General features: G+C 43.0%; 1 protein-coding gene across 1 annotated transcript in view; it reads right to left on the reverse strand.

Annotated features, from left to right (window-relative positions):
• LOC115543037 (transmembrane protein 132C-like) overlaps positions 1–17,469 on the reverse strand; it is a 127,425-nt gene that overhangs the window by 11,700 nt on the left and 98,256 nt on the right. Inside the window, exons 6-7 of the mRNA XM_030355574.1 lie at positions 9,630–9,773; positions 2,074–2,282 (exon numbers count right to left, since the gene is read on the reverse strand). Coding sequence (XP_030211434.1) covers positions 2,074–2,282; positions 9,630–9,773 — 353 coding nt within the window. The remainder of the gene's footprint in view (positions 1–2,073; positions 2,283–9,629; positions 9,774–17,469) is intronic.

Here is a 17,469-nt window from a genome sequence, read left to right on the forward strand (position 1 = left end):
AACAGCTCAATCGATAACGTGATCGTTACACATAATGTTGTACCGAACCATTCATCATCAAAACCTGTTTGCCGTATAAATTTGCTGCAAACAAGAAGTTACTAGATACCTTTCGAAACATACCTGAATAACATTATTTTTAAATTTCTTATTGAATATTTCTCAGAAATGAATGGCCCTGATAATGGAACTTATTGACAGAAAAAGCTCAGCTACTGCAGACAGACTGAAAACGTGCTCTTTTGGTTTTAATCTGCAACAACCGAAATTCTTTCAGAATAAGGTTGAAATATTAATAATATTTCAATTCTTTGTTACCATTGTACAACTGATTTGACTAAGCAATCCAGGGGTATGACAGCGACTTTGGGAAATACTTCCCAATGTAACTATTAATACAGTACTACATTATTAATAAAGCACTACACGTTACGGCTTAAATCCACTAAATCTGATTACAGTAACACACACACACACACACACACACACACACACACACACACACACACACACACACACACACACACACACACACACACACACAGAGCGTTGATCCCCTCCCTCATCCAGATGTCGGCCCTAGTCCTGGAGCTGGGGGGGTTGGGTGTTCTGTGAGAGGGTATTAGTGTTAGAGCGCCACCCCGTGGTGGTTTAGCTTCAGGCCTTTAAGCACGCCTGCTGATAAACGCTTTTCATAATGACCCTTTAGACGGCCTCGCTGATGAAGCTCACTTGGGACCCCCGGTCAACAGAGGGGCCTATGGCACCGACATTGTTCAGTTGACCTTGTATTATGTTGACCAGTTCTTTTAAAAGACTGCGGTGCATGTATGAAGGCCTGAGGTACAATCTGACACGTTCTGTGAGGACGTTTTTGGACCAACGGATGATAAGGATGTTTGAGCTACCAACAGACGCAAGCGTTTGCTATGAGATGGTTGCTGTTCAGCCCAACCCCACACACACTGGGTTAGCCTTCCTTGAGTTTCTGCGTTTTCTCGGTTCATGACGCCTCTGCTGATTACTCATTCTGTTTACCTGAAGTAGTTTCACAAAAAAAGTTAATTAAATTCAGGGCCTGAAATAAGTGCTCGTTGCTTCGTATAAAAGCCTCTGCTAAATGAGTCGTTGGTGAATAGTAAATGTAGTACTTGAAAACTGTAAATCATATCAGAGCATTTTGTGCCTGCTTTAACCCTCTATGTTTTTTTTTCTCCAAGCTGAAGTCTGGGATGTTTTGCTAATTAAAAGTTGCATGACTCAGTGATGACCTTTGATGAACAAGGTGGAAGGTCAACAGATTAGCTGACCATAACAGATTTTATTACTAACCATAGAAAAAACTAACAAACAGTACTGGTTCCCATTTGAGCATTTAAAAAGAAAAAATCTGAAATTGATCTGCTAGTGTTTAATTAGCAAGTGTTAGAACAGTTAATGGGTAGACGGCCCGGTCAGTCAATTAGGGAAAGCACTTTAAGATGAGGAAGAAGACCGGAGTGCCAAGAGCTGTTGTGGTTTGCACTTGTGTTTCCTCTCCCTATGATCTACCTACAGAGCTCAACTCTACCTGTATACGTATATTCACGAAGATCGCCACCCACCAAACAACTGAACCGATCATCCAAAACGAATAGCGCGTGTCACCTCTCTCCAGCAGGGTAGGAAAACCCAATCCCCCATGTCTGGTCTGTCAACCCTTTAGCAGAGCTCCACACACTCACACATAGCAACTAGGTTCAGGTTCAGGTTCACATCCAATCACACAGGGAAAGGTTTCTAGGTTGCTAGTCGAGACTCGGGCCCCTTGGGAGGGGATGTCAGCTCAGGCAACTGTAAGGTTCAGGAAAGTAACACAAGTCTGATGGTGTGTTAAAAACTGTTACAACATGCCCATAAATGACATTGTGAATAATTCATAATATTGAAGTTATTAAAAAGCCATCACCTTGTCCTTTTGTGCAAACACGTCAATGTTAAATCAGTGGTATTATTGGTTCAAGGGAAACTGTGGAAGAAGTCAATCATTTGCACTGTTTAAATTCCTTTGAAACAACGTTTCACCACCTTTACCTGCGGTTGCCGGTGGTGACGGGGACCCTCCAGCCTTTGATCTGGCTGAGCTCGGGGTCTGATAGGTCGATGAGGAGGGGGAGGCGGGGCATCCACACGCTCATCTCCAGCTGGGCGCTCAGGAAGCTGTAGGTGAAGTTCACCGCCACTCTGCTCCGCCCCCTCGTCTCCTTGCCGTTCACGTACACGTAGTCACAGCGCTCAGACACCTGCAGGGACGTGCACACGCACACACACACACACACACACACACACACACACACACACACACACACGCACACACACAAACATTATCAACATTGTGTAGTCACGCCGCTCAGACACACACACACACACACACACACACACACACACACACACACACACACACACACACACACACACACACACATTATCAACATTGTGTGTAATCACACCAATCAGACACCTGCAGGGACACACACACACACACACACACACATTACAAACGCACACACACAAACACAAATTACAAACGCACACACAGACACACAATACTATGTAGTCATACTGCTCAGACACCTGCAGCATAGCACACAATATACTGTGTAACAGACGCCAGGGAGGAATGAGTGGAGTGGTGATTGAAGGGAGACACTTGGCAACCTGCTGGCTCCGACCCCAAGCCAAACATGGACTTCCTCCAATTAACAGGCAGGCCTGAAGGCCATTAAGCTAGAGTACTTGCTGTTAGAAGAAAGAGCAGGTACCACAAGCCGGAGCTAGGGCTAGCATGCTACAGAGAGGACTACAGATTGGGGTTTACCCTGTTTCCCCCACCCTGGTGGTTCTGTTTACGCGGTGAATAAACCATCCTGAGTTGGACCTGCTCTCTGTGTTGTGTGGTTATATCATTCAACCTGGTGGCGTGGAAACCCCACACCCACTGGCCCGCTACAATACACACAACATTATGAATGAACCACAATTAATTTTGCAGATCTTTATTTCATCCAAATCTTTGGATGGGTTGTGGAATTGACCTCTTGATCTCATTTTTTAAACAGTATCCAAGTCATTACAACTACTGATCTTCTGTTTAATATCTCAGTCATTTAAAAGCTTTCACCAAGAGGGACTTGCAGCGAATTCAGATACCAGTCATTACAGAGCAGGCAGGGGTGAAGGCCACTTGCTCATGGATGCCTACCTGCAGAGTCCACCCTCATCTTCAGTTCTAGTAACTCACTGGAGGGCACGGGGGGGTCCTAGTGCCGTTACGCTTTCCAGAGGCACGACCACAAAGGAGAGCTCAGAGAGAGAGACTTAGAGGTGAGGTACGACGTGACTTTGATGGATCAGCAGTGGGACTTAGAGAGAAGTCCACCAGAAAGGCACTGACAGTCATTATACTGCAAGGGTCAAACCATTGGCTGACTTATTTTAATGCTTCTTCATCTTAAAGCCCCCCCTCTCCCATTAACTCTCTCCTTCTAGTGCTTTTTCAAATAATGGTACTTTCAGCATCCGATCATTTTTGCTCACTGAGGCTCCATATATCAGAGACGCATTTCTGACCACCAGTATTGATTCTCTTCCGAGATAATGATCTAAGCACAAGACTGCAAGAAAATAAGAAAGAAAAAACAACTACCGACTGCAGAATAAATGAAGGCTGGAGCTATAATGTGAGGCAAGGAACATTTTAGAGTCCATTCAAGATTATGGCTGAAAAATCAACCGAAACTCAGGAGAAGGACGTGAGGTCATGAGGGTTGAGCATCGTCAGACTTTGATGTTAAAACTCATCCTACCACCGTCAAACTTTCTTATTTTTCTTTGGGTAATATTTCTGAAGTTCGCTTTCTATCTATCCTATCCTGTCCTTTTATTCACATTTACTTTTTAATTTCCTTCCAATTTCCCTCCCTTAGTTGCCAAGACCTTTGTCATTGTCCTAACTAACAGAAACGATCGGTGGAGAAAAGTGGCCTTGCGAAATGCTGTCCATATTATTGAATTTTCTCAAAATATTACAAAGGTTAAGGAATAAAACAGGCTGTAATAATTGTAAAATATTATAAAACATCTAACAGTGATTCACTTTTTATTGTAGGGGTTTATTTTTCCGATATATTTAACATTGCACTTTGTATAATATTAAAAGTTTGCAAAGTTTCATTTGCAATTTTCAGGCTTACCGTGACCTGCTCTAGTGTTAACACAGGCTTGATTATTAATTGAGAAAGCTAGCTAGACATTTGGCAGCACGATATCACACAAGATACCCCACGGTGGAGGCCCCTTTCGTGACAACAGCCCAGGATTAGAGAGCTGGTGACTCTGCTGTGAGAGCTAGCCCGGCAGCGCCAACCTAGCTGCAGCTGAGCTCATGAAATATTCTCGAACACTCAATGGCAGTTTCTCTGTGCTGGATCCATCTTGTTCTCGCTTTTGGAGGGAAATACTCAAAAACCGATACCGAAAGAAAGAAACCATTCACAGGGCTGCAACCAAGACGTTGATGGCCATTTTGGTATGCAGCTATCGCTAAAGGCTAGCAAGTTTATGCTGAAAGAAAAAAAGGTTTATCCAATGCATCGCTGGCCTACTGGTTCAGGACCGCATTCCAAAACCTATACGTATCAGCCATATCTGGACTGCCTGCCAGAACAAATCAAATCAGCAGGGTTAACAGTGACTACGAGGCTGTAACAAGGCCATGCCTCGGCCAAGCCAAAGTGCACTCTGGATATAAGAGGCTGCTAGCCCAGTGAAAAATGTATGGCTTTCCTCTTACTAAATTCTTCCTAAACTAATATTGCTAAAAGATTGAATATGCAGTGATTCTGAGACAGAACCTCTGAGTTGATGTCATGGGAATTTAATTAATATCTGCTACTTGTGGTTGCTCCTAAAGCGATTTGTAGTTGTAATCTCCTATTTAAGCCCATTGTTACCACTTCAGCACCTTCACTGTATGCTATGTAGTAGCGTCTACAGAAGTCAATTTCAGCAGAGGAAAAACTGAAATACTACACAAAATGGTTCAATAAAACCTGGGCTGCGTTTGTACTTCACCAATAGACATAACAAAACGATGCCAGAGAGCTTCATCTTCATTCTCTGACCATTTGACTGATGGAATGAATAATGCTTTTTGATAAGCAGAATATTATAAATAAAGCACATTTATAAACCCTTTACAGTTACAGCTTCAAAGGGCATTCTCTGCCCATAGTGTTATTACTACTGTGCGACAAGATAAACTCATGAAAATGATAAGTACTAAACCATTTTTTACAGCATGAATGTATTCTGTCACCAATCGGTTCTTTAAAGAACGACGTGCTCGGATATATACACTTGTGCTTGTGTGTGAGTGTGTAAGTACGCCTGCGTGTGTGTGCGTGACTGCGTGCGCGCACGCGTGTGTGTGTGCGTGTGTGATAAAGTGTAAAGTGTTGGCCACGCCAAAAGCTACTGAAACATGCATTTTCTCTGTATTTCTCTATTTGCAGGAAAGAAAAGCTGTAATCTGGACACATATCGTTTAGCTGAAGACATCACAGCAACGATCGAAAGCGTCCCTATCTTCAACCCCCTCACCACCAATCCGCCTCTGTCTATTCATGTCAGCGAAGACTAAAATGTATTGCACCCTCTAGTCACTAGCCTTGTTCTTCGCATGTACCGTTTAGCTGTATCTGAAGCCTAAGTGGCATCATCATCAGTTGTGATTGGCACGCCTTGTCATCTCAGCATATGTCCACACACTACCGCCGGGACGCTGCTCTTTTATAACCAATCACACAAAGAGGGAAAGAAATGAGGGAAAAAAGAAAGACTGTTGGCTTCCTCCCTTTCCCCCCACGTTTGCTTTGGTGCTGGCAGCTCTACTTTCAGAGGATGTCAGTCAACACATATGTCTCTCTGGTGACCAACAGTGACAGCTTGGGAACTGTCATCTGTTTCATCCTTTGTCTTCCACTAGTATTCCGGTCCTCTTCCTTACCCGTCCCTTTCTCTTGTTCTGTCGTTTCCTCCTCCTTTCTTGTGCGAACGGTTTTGTTGTTTGGATTCTAATTCTTCACCGTGTGAATAATGTAACATTATTTTTTACATCTGAATCACATTTTTTTCTTTTCTTAATGTGTATGGCTTTCAGGGACATGGGCCACCAACCATGGGATGGATCAATATTTGTATTAAGACAGCTCATTAATACAAATATGTACCCCAATTTTGCATTGCTCAAATCTAAAAATAGCAGCCCATTACAATTTAACTAGGTGTAACATGCTGGTAAAATGACAATATTGAAACACCATTGAAAACGGTTGCTGGCTTTCAACCTTCATACTTTGTGAAGAAAACACAATTAAAATTGAAATGCAATGGAAACTGTGCTTTACTCTCAGTTAAAGACACACACACACACACACACACACACACACACACACACACACACACACACACACACACACACACACACACACACACACACACACACACACACACACACACACAGACACACACACACACACACACGCACACACATACACCTGACTGCTGATTGATTCTCTGAAGCAGCTTTACCTCCATCAAATTCTCTTCCTCCCTGCTCTGTTCCTTGACAACCTGTTCTGTCACACACTCTTCTCCTGACATGCCTTGACACCTGGATCACACCCTTTATTCTATGTTGTAATTAAGTAGACATTTGTCATCCAAAGCCACTTGTGGGGAGATCAGCTACACTTCATTACATTGGGTGTACAGACACTGGTCCAATGAAATAACGGCAACGCATCATGCTGATGTCTTTAACAGAGTTATTTTATTTTATAAAAAAATGTTTAATTTATTTAACTCTCTTTTGACATCTCACAATGGCATAACAAAAAGATAATAAAATAAAATGTTCTGATATACACCACTCAGTAATTTTAGTCTCTGCTCTATATTTTTGACACGTTTTATTTGATCAATGGTACCCTTTTACCATTTTATTTATATTACAATTTGTATAATGTTTAAATAGCAGCATGAACTTCAAATGGGCAGGGATTTGAACACACTAACTAATACACTCTACTGAAGGGTAGGGTTTTTTCCTTTAACATTTCTTCCAAGTTGATAAAATTGGTTGCAGTGGTAGCAATAAAGTTCAGTTGGCAATCACAGATGCAAATTTGTAACTGATACCTAGTTGAAACGGGCAAAAGGTCATTGGTCCACGACCAAATTACTGTAGTGTGACAAGTATGACAGCTCAACTAAGTATTTAGAGTAAGAATAACAAGCTAATTAGCCAAAAAAAGTAAAAGTCATTGCAGTGTCAGACAATTATGTATTATATATCTCTGGTACCTCCTATTCACTCAGTTACGTTTTAATTACCACAGACAGGCATTGGCATTGGTATAAACTGTCACCTATGTAAGGGATATTAATATAACCGACACTTTCTCACGCGTTAAATGCTTTTCAATTTCAAGGAAATATTATAATAACTTTCCTTTAATTAGAACCGTTTCGTGAAGTGTGACATTTTGAAAGTGTCTATTATCTCACCTCCTAGAACCTTCTGTTTGAGGACAAATGTATGTTTTTTATGTGAAACATTTGTTGTGCATATTCAATTTGGAAGGGCTTTTGTTAAGGTATTTGAAAGCATTTGACAGTTTTATAACATTGAATGACTTTTGTACCACTGTAGTTGAGGACACGAAAAATATTCATGACCGAAATAAAATGGTCTCATCAAAACCAATTACATATGATAGTTGAATGCAATCTTAACACATAAAGCTAAATCGTTTCTTTAGTTTTTTTAATTAGGCCTGCAATGGAATGATTTATGATGTCTCGCTTAATGTCAAGTTTTCATAACAAAGACATCGTGGCAGTCTTGTCCGCACTCCTTCAAATAATGTGTTACCATGACATTTGACTGAAATAAAACTGTCAAACAGGACCCCGCAAAAATCATAATATGGAGATGAAGTAGCCGCTGAGATTCAACCTGAACAAAAATAAAGTATCGGATTTCTATTACGAGCATGAAAGTTCCAAATACCTAGAAAGCTGGCGGCCATTTTCAATCCAACCCCCGCAAAACACTAAAAGAGCTGTTACAGGAACTACATGTTAGTCTCTATCACTTGGGCTTCACAAACAGGAAGTCATAGCTGTCTCTCGGTGCATCCCTGCCTATCACGGTTAATATGCATATCAGACAAACTCGCTCATAAACACACAGCGCTAGAGAGAAAGTGAGTGAGTGAGTGAGTGAGTGAGTGAGTGAGTGAGTGAGTGAGTGAGTGAGAGAGAGAGAGAGAGAGAGAGAGAGAGAGAGAGAGAGAGAGAGAGAGAGAGAGAGAGAGAGAGAGAGAGAGAGAGCGCATTGGGCTGCCCCCCAATCAGCACTAAATAAGTCTTCTTAAATACCTAAGAAGCCATACACACTATGTCAAGTAGGCAGTCTTAAAAACAAAACTGATATGGAGGAGAGGGGCATATGTGTACATGTGTGTGTATGTGGGGGATTAGTAGTAACTTGAGTCCATGATTTACCTACATACACTACCCCCCCCCCACACACACACACACACACACACAGACACACACACACACACACACACACACAAATGCAGACACAGACACACACACACACACACAAACACAGAAACACATACACACAGACTCAATTTTGACATCAGCTTCCCTTCAACCAAAAACAAACAAGGCCAAATTTGAGAGAGATAAATTGATGAGTAAAACATCTTAAAAATAAATACGCACTGTACCAAACACAGAAGACAAGGTAATGGACATATTTAGAGTTAGGCCATTAACTCTTTAAACCAACTGACTGATTTTCTTTATTCTTTTTTATTACTTTTTCTCTAAGACTTTGTGCTCAGCTATGCTGCTAGCTACGCTTTGCTCCGCTAATTTGTTAAAATGAACGCTGAGTCCTGCCGAGCTATGCAGATCGATGGTCAACAATACAGTGTTTAAAATACCATTCATCCAAAATTCATGCCGGGAGGCATGTTCTCTAAACCAGCCGTTAAAAACTGTTCCTCATTCTGTCCAGCCTCTAACACACCGTTACAATACATCCCTGAGCTAGTTTACATTTGAAAACAGAGGGCAACCAGAGAGACAGAGAGAGAGAGAGAGAGAGAGAGAGAGAGAGAGAGAGAGAGAGAGAGAGAGAGAGAGAGAGAGAGAGAGAGAGAAAGAGAGACCGAGAGAGTGCGACATAATACTTGAAAACAGCTTGTTCACAAACAAAAAAAGCTGTATACGTCTTCTGATTCAATTTATATCGAATTCGAGTTATATTGAATCAGAAGAAAAGCATTGGCGCGTTAAGATAAACAGCAGTGGATTCAAATTCGCCATCGACGTAGCCTTGTGATTGGCTCATGGGCAGGCCAATCAGCGGTGCTCACCCTGGATTTTGAGCCCTGCTCAACAACAATTCAAACAAGAACCCCATGCAGGAAACGTTGTTGACCATTATAGGGAAAAGCTGCCTGTGGGGAATGCAGCCACACTGAAACAGAGAGGGACACAGGGCTCACCTTGATCACCTGTTCGTCCGACGACCTGCACTCCACCGACTCAGTGATGTCGGAGACGGCTCCGTCCGTTCCCACGGTAACCACCTTCACCGGGACCGCGACGGTGCGTCCGTTGAGAACCGCTGTGTTGAGGATCTCGCTCTCCTGCGGAGCACACATTTTAATGCATTATCGATTTGATTATTGTCGTTTTATGATTTCATAATGACGATGAATAGACAGAGACATCTCGACCAGCAACCCCTTCAGATCAATACCTCGGTAAAACTGTGGATTAAAGGCCATGCCAAAGAATGTTGGTATTGATGCTATCATTCAGCTGACAATCTTTCTATGCTAATACTATTGAGAAATCTTCCCTAATATGTTGCCCATACAGATTAGTGATGCGTTTGAATCCAGCACACTCTGTTCTGCCACAAAGCCATGAATACCTGAAAACAATTATAAACTGCGAGACAGAAACCCTTAAAACCCTATAAACACTTAAATACCGTCTTCCTTTTAGCACTAGCCCTAAATGAAACACATTTTACGTCATCTGGTTAATGACTTTGGAGTACGGGATTACACTACATGAATTACCTCCTCATTAGCAGCTATTACCCAGAATCCATTTCACTACAGCGTAGCCACTGTGAGAAAAAAAAAAATTGATAACAACAGATTGCACGAACAGGAAGAGTATAATGAGATCAATTAAGACAACGTGTGGTAATCCCTGACACTCTCCTACTGTGTGTGTGTGTGTGTGTGTGTGTGTGTGTGTGTGTGTGTGTGTGTGTGTGTGTGTGTGTGTGTGTGTGTGTGTGTGTGTGTGTGTGTGTGTGTGTTTGTGGGTGTTTGTGTGGGTGTGTGTGTTTGTGTGTGTTCAACACAGCTTAGGTGCAACAAAGCCCTTGCTAAGAGGGGGCCATAAACCATTGAAAAAGAAAATAATCATATAAATATATATTTATATTATTATTCATAAAGAGACAAAAGAAGACCAGCTCTATGATGTCCGATCAGCTCTTGGTTCACGTCTGTGACGGTGCTTTATGCTTTGCTGCATATTATCCACTTTGTAACCACAAGCATCTTTGCAATAGAAAGCAGATAGCCTTTTTATATTATTAAATATAATATATGTATGTGTATTATAATATGCACCGCTGAGGCTAATGGATTTCAGGCCTAGTAATGATCTAAGATTATCTCGCTTGCATTCTCTCTCTTACTATCTCCATCCCTCGTTCGTTCATCAATCCGATTTATTTCCAGTTCTCTCTCTCTCTCGCTCTCTCTGTCTGATGGTCCTCTTGACATCTGGTTAAGGCTACGTACACAGACAATTAGAGGTGTGTCTGAAGGACATTTTAACTAATCTAATATATCAGCGATCACCTATGACCCGTCCTTTGACAATCAGGCTGTGAAGTAATTACAGAGAATCCGCACAACACAATCGCTGTTTATTTATAGAAATATTCACATCGGTGTTGAAGACTTTGAAAATTTACTAATGATACAGAATCCAAATTCCAGAATAGAAAACTGGTCACTCTACCCTTTTGCACTACAGAATGCAAAATAATGAAATTCAACCAATTAAAAGAGCTTTAAAGGAACAAATGAATTGTGATCCAAACTTGCCTCATTATGGCACTTGTTCCAGCCTCAATGTAATGATCATGCTTTAAACTCTCCAGTCTCATTCAGTCCTGTCTCCCTCTCAATGCAAAATGTCCCATCATGTCCTGTCTTTTCAATTCCCTTGCTGCCAACATTGCATCAACCCGGTCAAATATCTACAGCTGCTAGACAAGCTTTACACAGATCAAACAGATCGCACACATTTCTTTATATATATATGTGCTACTCCGGTCTCATTTTAGTTCCAGCATCATTAAAATACTTAAAGCAATGCCACATGCAGACACTTTTAATTACTTTTGAATATAAATGATGACATTTAATTAACCGCCATGGGGAAAACATTTTTGTCTGCTTGTGTTTCCTCCATACCAATCTCTCACACACACACACACACACACACACACACACACACACACACACACACACACACACACACACACACACACACACACACACACACGCACACGCACACATACACGCATACACATGCACACACGCACACGCCCACACTTTTAAAGGGGAGGTGAACCCTAATTCATTGAAATCAATCAAACCAGGTAATAGCTCTTATAAGATCTTCTACATATGAATCTTAGCCCCTTTATCACAATTACTCAAATAAGACTATAATTTCGAGAAGACAGGATTCAAATGAAATACACCGCCAACCAAAGTGCATTTTAGTATAGCCTTTGCCGTCATGATAAAGGGACACTGGTGGCAAGGTGTGTGTGTGTGGAGCTCCGCCAGAGCAGCTGTTAACCACAATGTTCCGGACACCTAGTATACTTAGTATGACACACTGGTGTGTGGCGCATTTCATATCCAATCGCTCCCTGCTTCCTATAACTCTCAGCCCAAAACGCATTATTTGATAGTATTAGAATTTGAGCTGAAACAGGGGGTTCACTTCCACTTTAACACTTTGTACCCATGTGGGTTGTTCCCTCGCCTTATCCACCATCCTTACAGCTCAATCTCTCCGCCCATCTCTGCCCATTTATCCCTTCCTCTATCTACCCCATTTTGGGTGACAGCTTGACTGATGTGCAAGACACGTGCAATCAGTATCTGATTCAACCATCAGGGCCCCAGGTCTTCTGGCAGGGGGAGGGTCTTTGGGGCAGGGGGAGGTTCTCCAAAGAAGGGGGGAGGGCAGGCGTGTCTCATGAAGCCGACAGTATGCGACAGTAGGGGAAACACTTAGGCCTTCTAACTGCTATGATGAGGCTATTATTTTAAAGGACATTTCCGGTAATTTGAACGTTGAACATCTAGGATGAAATAGAGTGGTTGACACCAAAACGTTGACTATTGGTCCTGTCTCGGGTATTTGGCTAATTTCAAATCGCCCCTGCCTGCTTCAGAATGGCTGGCTACGGGCATTCACAAACCTGTCCTTAAATACCCTAAACCCTGGTGTTTGTTGATGTTCCAAATCAAGTATTTCAAGCGGAATACAGTTTCTGTCGTGTTTTAAATGGCAATTTGTAAATCCCATTGAAATGGAAACCGGAACCGGAAACTGAAAGGTTGAGTCTTTTTTTCGTTAGGTTCTCCGTCTCAACAGTAGGGCTAGACCGAGCGAAAAGACTACACCCAGCCCCCCCTTCCGTTTCCGCTCAATGAGCAATGAGTCTTCCAACAGAAATCAATGCATTTACAAAATGCCAAATAAAACATGACACAAACTGTATTTCGCTACGATACTTGATTTGGAACATCAACGAACACCACTTACCACTCGGTGAGTTGCACATTTCTGAAAACGAACGTTTAGGGTTGTTTTAAAGACAGGTTTGTAAATGCCCATAGCCAGCCATTCGAAGGCTAGCAGTGGCAATTCTAAATGAGCCAAATACCCGAGACAGGACATATCGTCATAATTTCGGTGTCAACCACTCTATTTCATCCTAGACAAACCAGAAAGGGGCCTCAACGTTCAAAATACCTGAATTTTCTTTTAAGTGATGTTTATGCACAGGGCCACGCATGGAACCGCACATACAACAACAGATCCCACAGTCATGGCACATTCGTCAGTCGGACGCGCTCATGAACTGACAGAAACCAACCCACACCAGCAACAACACCCCAACAACAAAAAAAACAGCACACACACCCACGAAGAAGCACACCTCACACACACACATGCATCTATGCTCCCAGACATAGATATATACTAACATACCCCCACACACATTCAAGCATGTATGCAGAGTGAGACAGACACACATAAACACTGATACACACACACACACACAAACACACATAGCCTGTTTTCTCTCTGCCTGGCACAGGAGGATATGGGTCTGGGGGAGGAGCCACCTGGACATTGTACTACCCAGGAGCTAGTCTTAACAAGAGCCCTCATCTCAGCATGGCCACCACTCAGAGAGAGAAAGAGAGAGAGAGAGAGAGAGAGAGAGAGAGAGAGAGAGAGAGAGAGAGAGAGAGGGAGAGGGAGAGGGAGAGAGAGAGAGAGAGAGAGAGAGAGAGAGAGAGAGGGAGAGGGAGAGGGAGAGAGAGAGAGAGAGAGAGAGAGAGAGAGAGAGAGAGAGAGAGTCATCAATACCTTTGTTTTCTTATTATTATTAATGGCTGTGCTTTGATGTTGAAGGCTTTTTGCAACACCTATTGTATACGTGTCCTGCTAACGAAGCCCATTGAAATGTATCGGACGAAGCTGACAAAGAGTGAGAGAGAGGAAAAGAAGAGAGCGAGAGATAGAGAACGAGGGTGGGGGAGATTGCAGAATCGATAAAGTCCATTACACCTATCCGGGGGTTAGGGTGGGGGATAGATAGGGGGACAAGGTACAAACACTTAGATAGCATGTTTGGGGGCCTCAGGTAAAGGGAATGAAAGAAATATGATTGTCACATGTGTGGGTTGTGAAGTTGCGTGTGTGTACTAAAAGCAGGAACCGCAGGCACACATAAAGAAATACACAAAGTCACATAGATTGGAAATACACCAAATGAAAGCCGTGAACATACACACACCACAAACACACGCACACGCACACACACACACTTATAAAATGATAGATCTCATCAGGAGAATATGGCGGCTGCTGGTGTTGCAATGTGTAACAAATGTAAAGGGGTTGTGGCTGTGTGATGTGATGCATTGTGGTCCACTCTTGTGTTCCACTACCCCCAATCATGCTGTGTTCAGGGGAGGGGAGAACGCCACTTTATGTGTAAGTGGACCCCCTGTTTCAGCTCAAATTCAAACACTATAAATTTGTGAAAAATGTGTTTTGGGCCGAGAGTTCTAGTAAGAAGTGGGGTTGCGGCGGAGGGGGGGGAGGTGCTATCACCATGGTAAGAGTTTAGGGCAATTGTGCTTTTTATAAAGCAAGAAAACGCTGACATATTATACCACCAGGCGTGAGTGTGATTAGCCGTTACAAGCCATTTTCAAAATCGGCCTCTTCTGACATCAAAAGTGGGCATGTCCGCCTAGATGTACCCTGGTCTACCAGCCTAACCAGTGGACTGTAGCAAACGTTGCTAATCTATCCATTATACATCTAGGTGGACACGCCCACTTGTGATGTCAGTAGAGGCCGATTTTCCAAAACAGCTTGTAACGGCTAATCACACTCACACCTGGTGGTATAACGTGTCTCCTTTAACTTCATACAAGCGTCCTGAGAAGCTTGATCCTATCTCGGACAGAGCTGTCAACATGCTCTGCCCCCCAGGCAGAGCACCACACATCAACACACACATCGGGGGGGCCTTCGCTGACCCCTTTCGCCCACCTCATAGTGACTTCCAGCCGTGGGAGCAGATTGGTTCACTAACTGGTTGGCCGGGACTCGCAAAACACGGTATTTCACCCCTATTTTGTCTGAACGACGCTACTATTTTTTAGTGACAGTGACAACAGAGCATAGATCACTCTATTGAAGATCATGAAAGACCCGCTAGGTTGTTTGAAAGCAAAATAGAGACGACGTTGGGTTCAACAGCACTTTAAAAAACGGCTTGAAAAGCACTTCATCCCAATCTACGAATTCTTACAGTCGAGCCCCAAGCCCTGTGTTTTTTTTTTTCTCTGTGTGAAGAAAGAGCGGAGCTCCATGGAGACGCGACCGGTACGCCGCTATCCACGCCTTGCTCAAAGATTCCCCTGCATGCTCGTGAGGCTAGGAGGAGGTGGGGGAGAGAGATTCATCCAAGGATCCTGACTCCTGCTTTTACTGGAGGGGCTGTTTTCGATTATTCATCGGCGGGGTGTGAGGCCCGTATGCGCGGAAATGCCTAAGTCATTGCTGCTGCTGCAGAGTGACTGACTGACTGACAGGCCGGTTAGCAGTCTGACAGTGTTGGCAGCCTACTACTGGCCCGCGAATGGGGAACTCACATCCTGGCACGGCCGCCGCTACAGACTCAGATATTCACTTGAAATCAGTTATCGTATAAATGGTCCGTTGACTGCGTACCCCGTACCGCGCTGCCACTCAGGAATGAATATGAAAACATGCTGTACTTTTTGAAAATGCAGCACCCGGTACAATAGAACACAGCTAGAAGTCTGCTTACCGCTGAGACATCCAACAGGAGAGGTTCCTCCTTCAAAAGAATTTCGGCAATTTTTTATTTATTTTTCGTTTTGTAGAATTTAGTTCTTGGCAAAAAAAAAATTGAACAGGAGTGTTGAAGCATGTTCCACTGAATTCAAAGGACTGGTTGTTAATAATAAAATAATAAAATAACAAAGGAATGGCACAAAGACAGAGATAAAAGAACAAGGAGTCATAGAAGCAGGTACGGTCAACTTTCATTCAACTTTTACAATTACACATTTCTAAAGCAGCTTTCAATTATGAATGAGAATTTGTCTTAAAAGAGGAGGCAGAATACAGCTGTAGCTAAATTTGACTTCAAGTAAGCTGTTCATAAAAACACATGCTAAAGGAGGGTTCCAGAAAGCGGGTGTAAACTGCATAATCAACACCGTCGCTCGCCTTGATTTGACACAATTGGCAAAGCAGCTAACATTGCAGCTTTTTTGTAGGTATTAGCACATAAAGATTTCTTTTTGGAGGCATTCTGCCATGACCAGAGGTAATAAATACCACTATTGATCATTTCATCAGGACATGCAGTGATTTATACCCTCCTGATTAATTAGATATTGATTTATTACATAACTTGTAGGTTTGACAGTGTGTTGTTTTCTTTTTTTGGCATTGTGTATTTGTTTTGCAGGGGTTGGGGGTATGGGGGGGTTGGTTGATGCTGTGATTTCTGAATACTTTGGCTGAGATTAAATATTAACTGTCCTCAATGTTTCTCTCCTCTCAACTTTTTCAGACGACCATGAGAGCACAATGACAACATCAATTCTGGAAAACCCGCAGTGTGTGTGTGTGTGTGTGTGTGTGTGTGTGTGTGTGTGTGTGTGTGTGTGTGTGTGTGTGTGTGTGTGTGTGTGTGTGTGTGGCGCTGTGTGATAGGGCCAGGTTGGCTTTTCTGAAGCCCCTGTGGACTGTTTGTGTATGTGAATGTTTGTGCGTGTGTCTGTGTGTGTGTGTGTGTGTATGTGTGTGTGTGTGTGTGTGTGTGTGTGTGTGAGCCTTTGTGTTTGTTCGTGTGGGTGTGTGGGATAGATACAGCCCGGTTGGTTTTCCCAAGGACCCTGTGGACTGCATGTGTGTGTGTTAGTATGCGTGTGTGCAGGCGTGTGTGCGGGTGTGTGCGTTTGACACACTTTGGTTGGTTTTTCCGTGGACCCTTTGGAGTTTTCCGCAGGCTATTTGATTAGCTCAAAAGATAGCGAGCAAGAGCTTCTCTGTGCTATAACCCCACACTGGATAAACAAAGTGAGCCGGGAACACCGGCAAGCAACACACACAACAAGACACCAAGTAACAAACACAAATAAGAGAGTTGAAAGCCAGAGATTGTCCTTGTGGCACGTACGACTTAGAATAGAACCGCAGAATAAAGTTATAGTTTCACAACGGGGCCGCCACAGAAAGAGAAGGGAGTGTGGGGGGTTGCAGGAGTACAATAACGGTCATTGAATAAGAAAACAGTGTGTTTGTGTGCGTGGGGAAAGCAGGGGACAAAGATGAATGGCGCACACATTGTTGTGTAAGTGGGTGTGCTGTTGACTTGCAGCTGACTGTGCATGCATGTTCCTTTCAACAAACACAGCGTCTAAACCCTGACAAAACACACGC

This window comes from Gadus morhua, chromosome 4 (assembly GCF_902167405.1).
Source record: "Gadus morhua chromosome 4, gadMor3.0, whole genome shotgun sequence".
NCBI lineage: Eukaryota > Metazoa > Chordata > Actinopteri > Gadiformes > Gadidae > Gadus > Gadus morhua.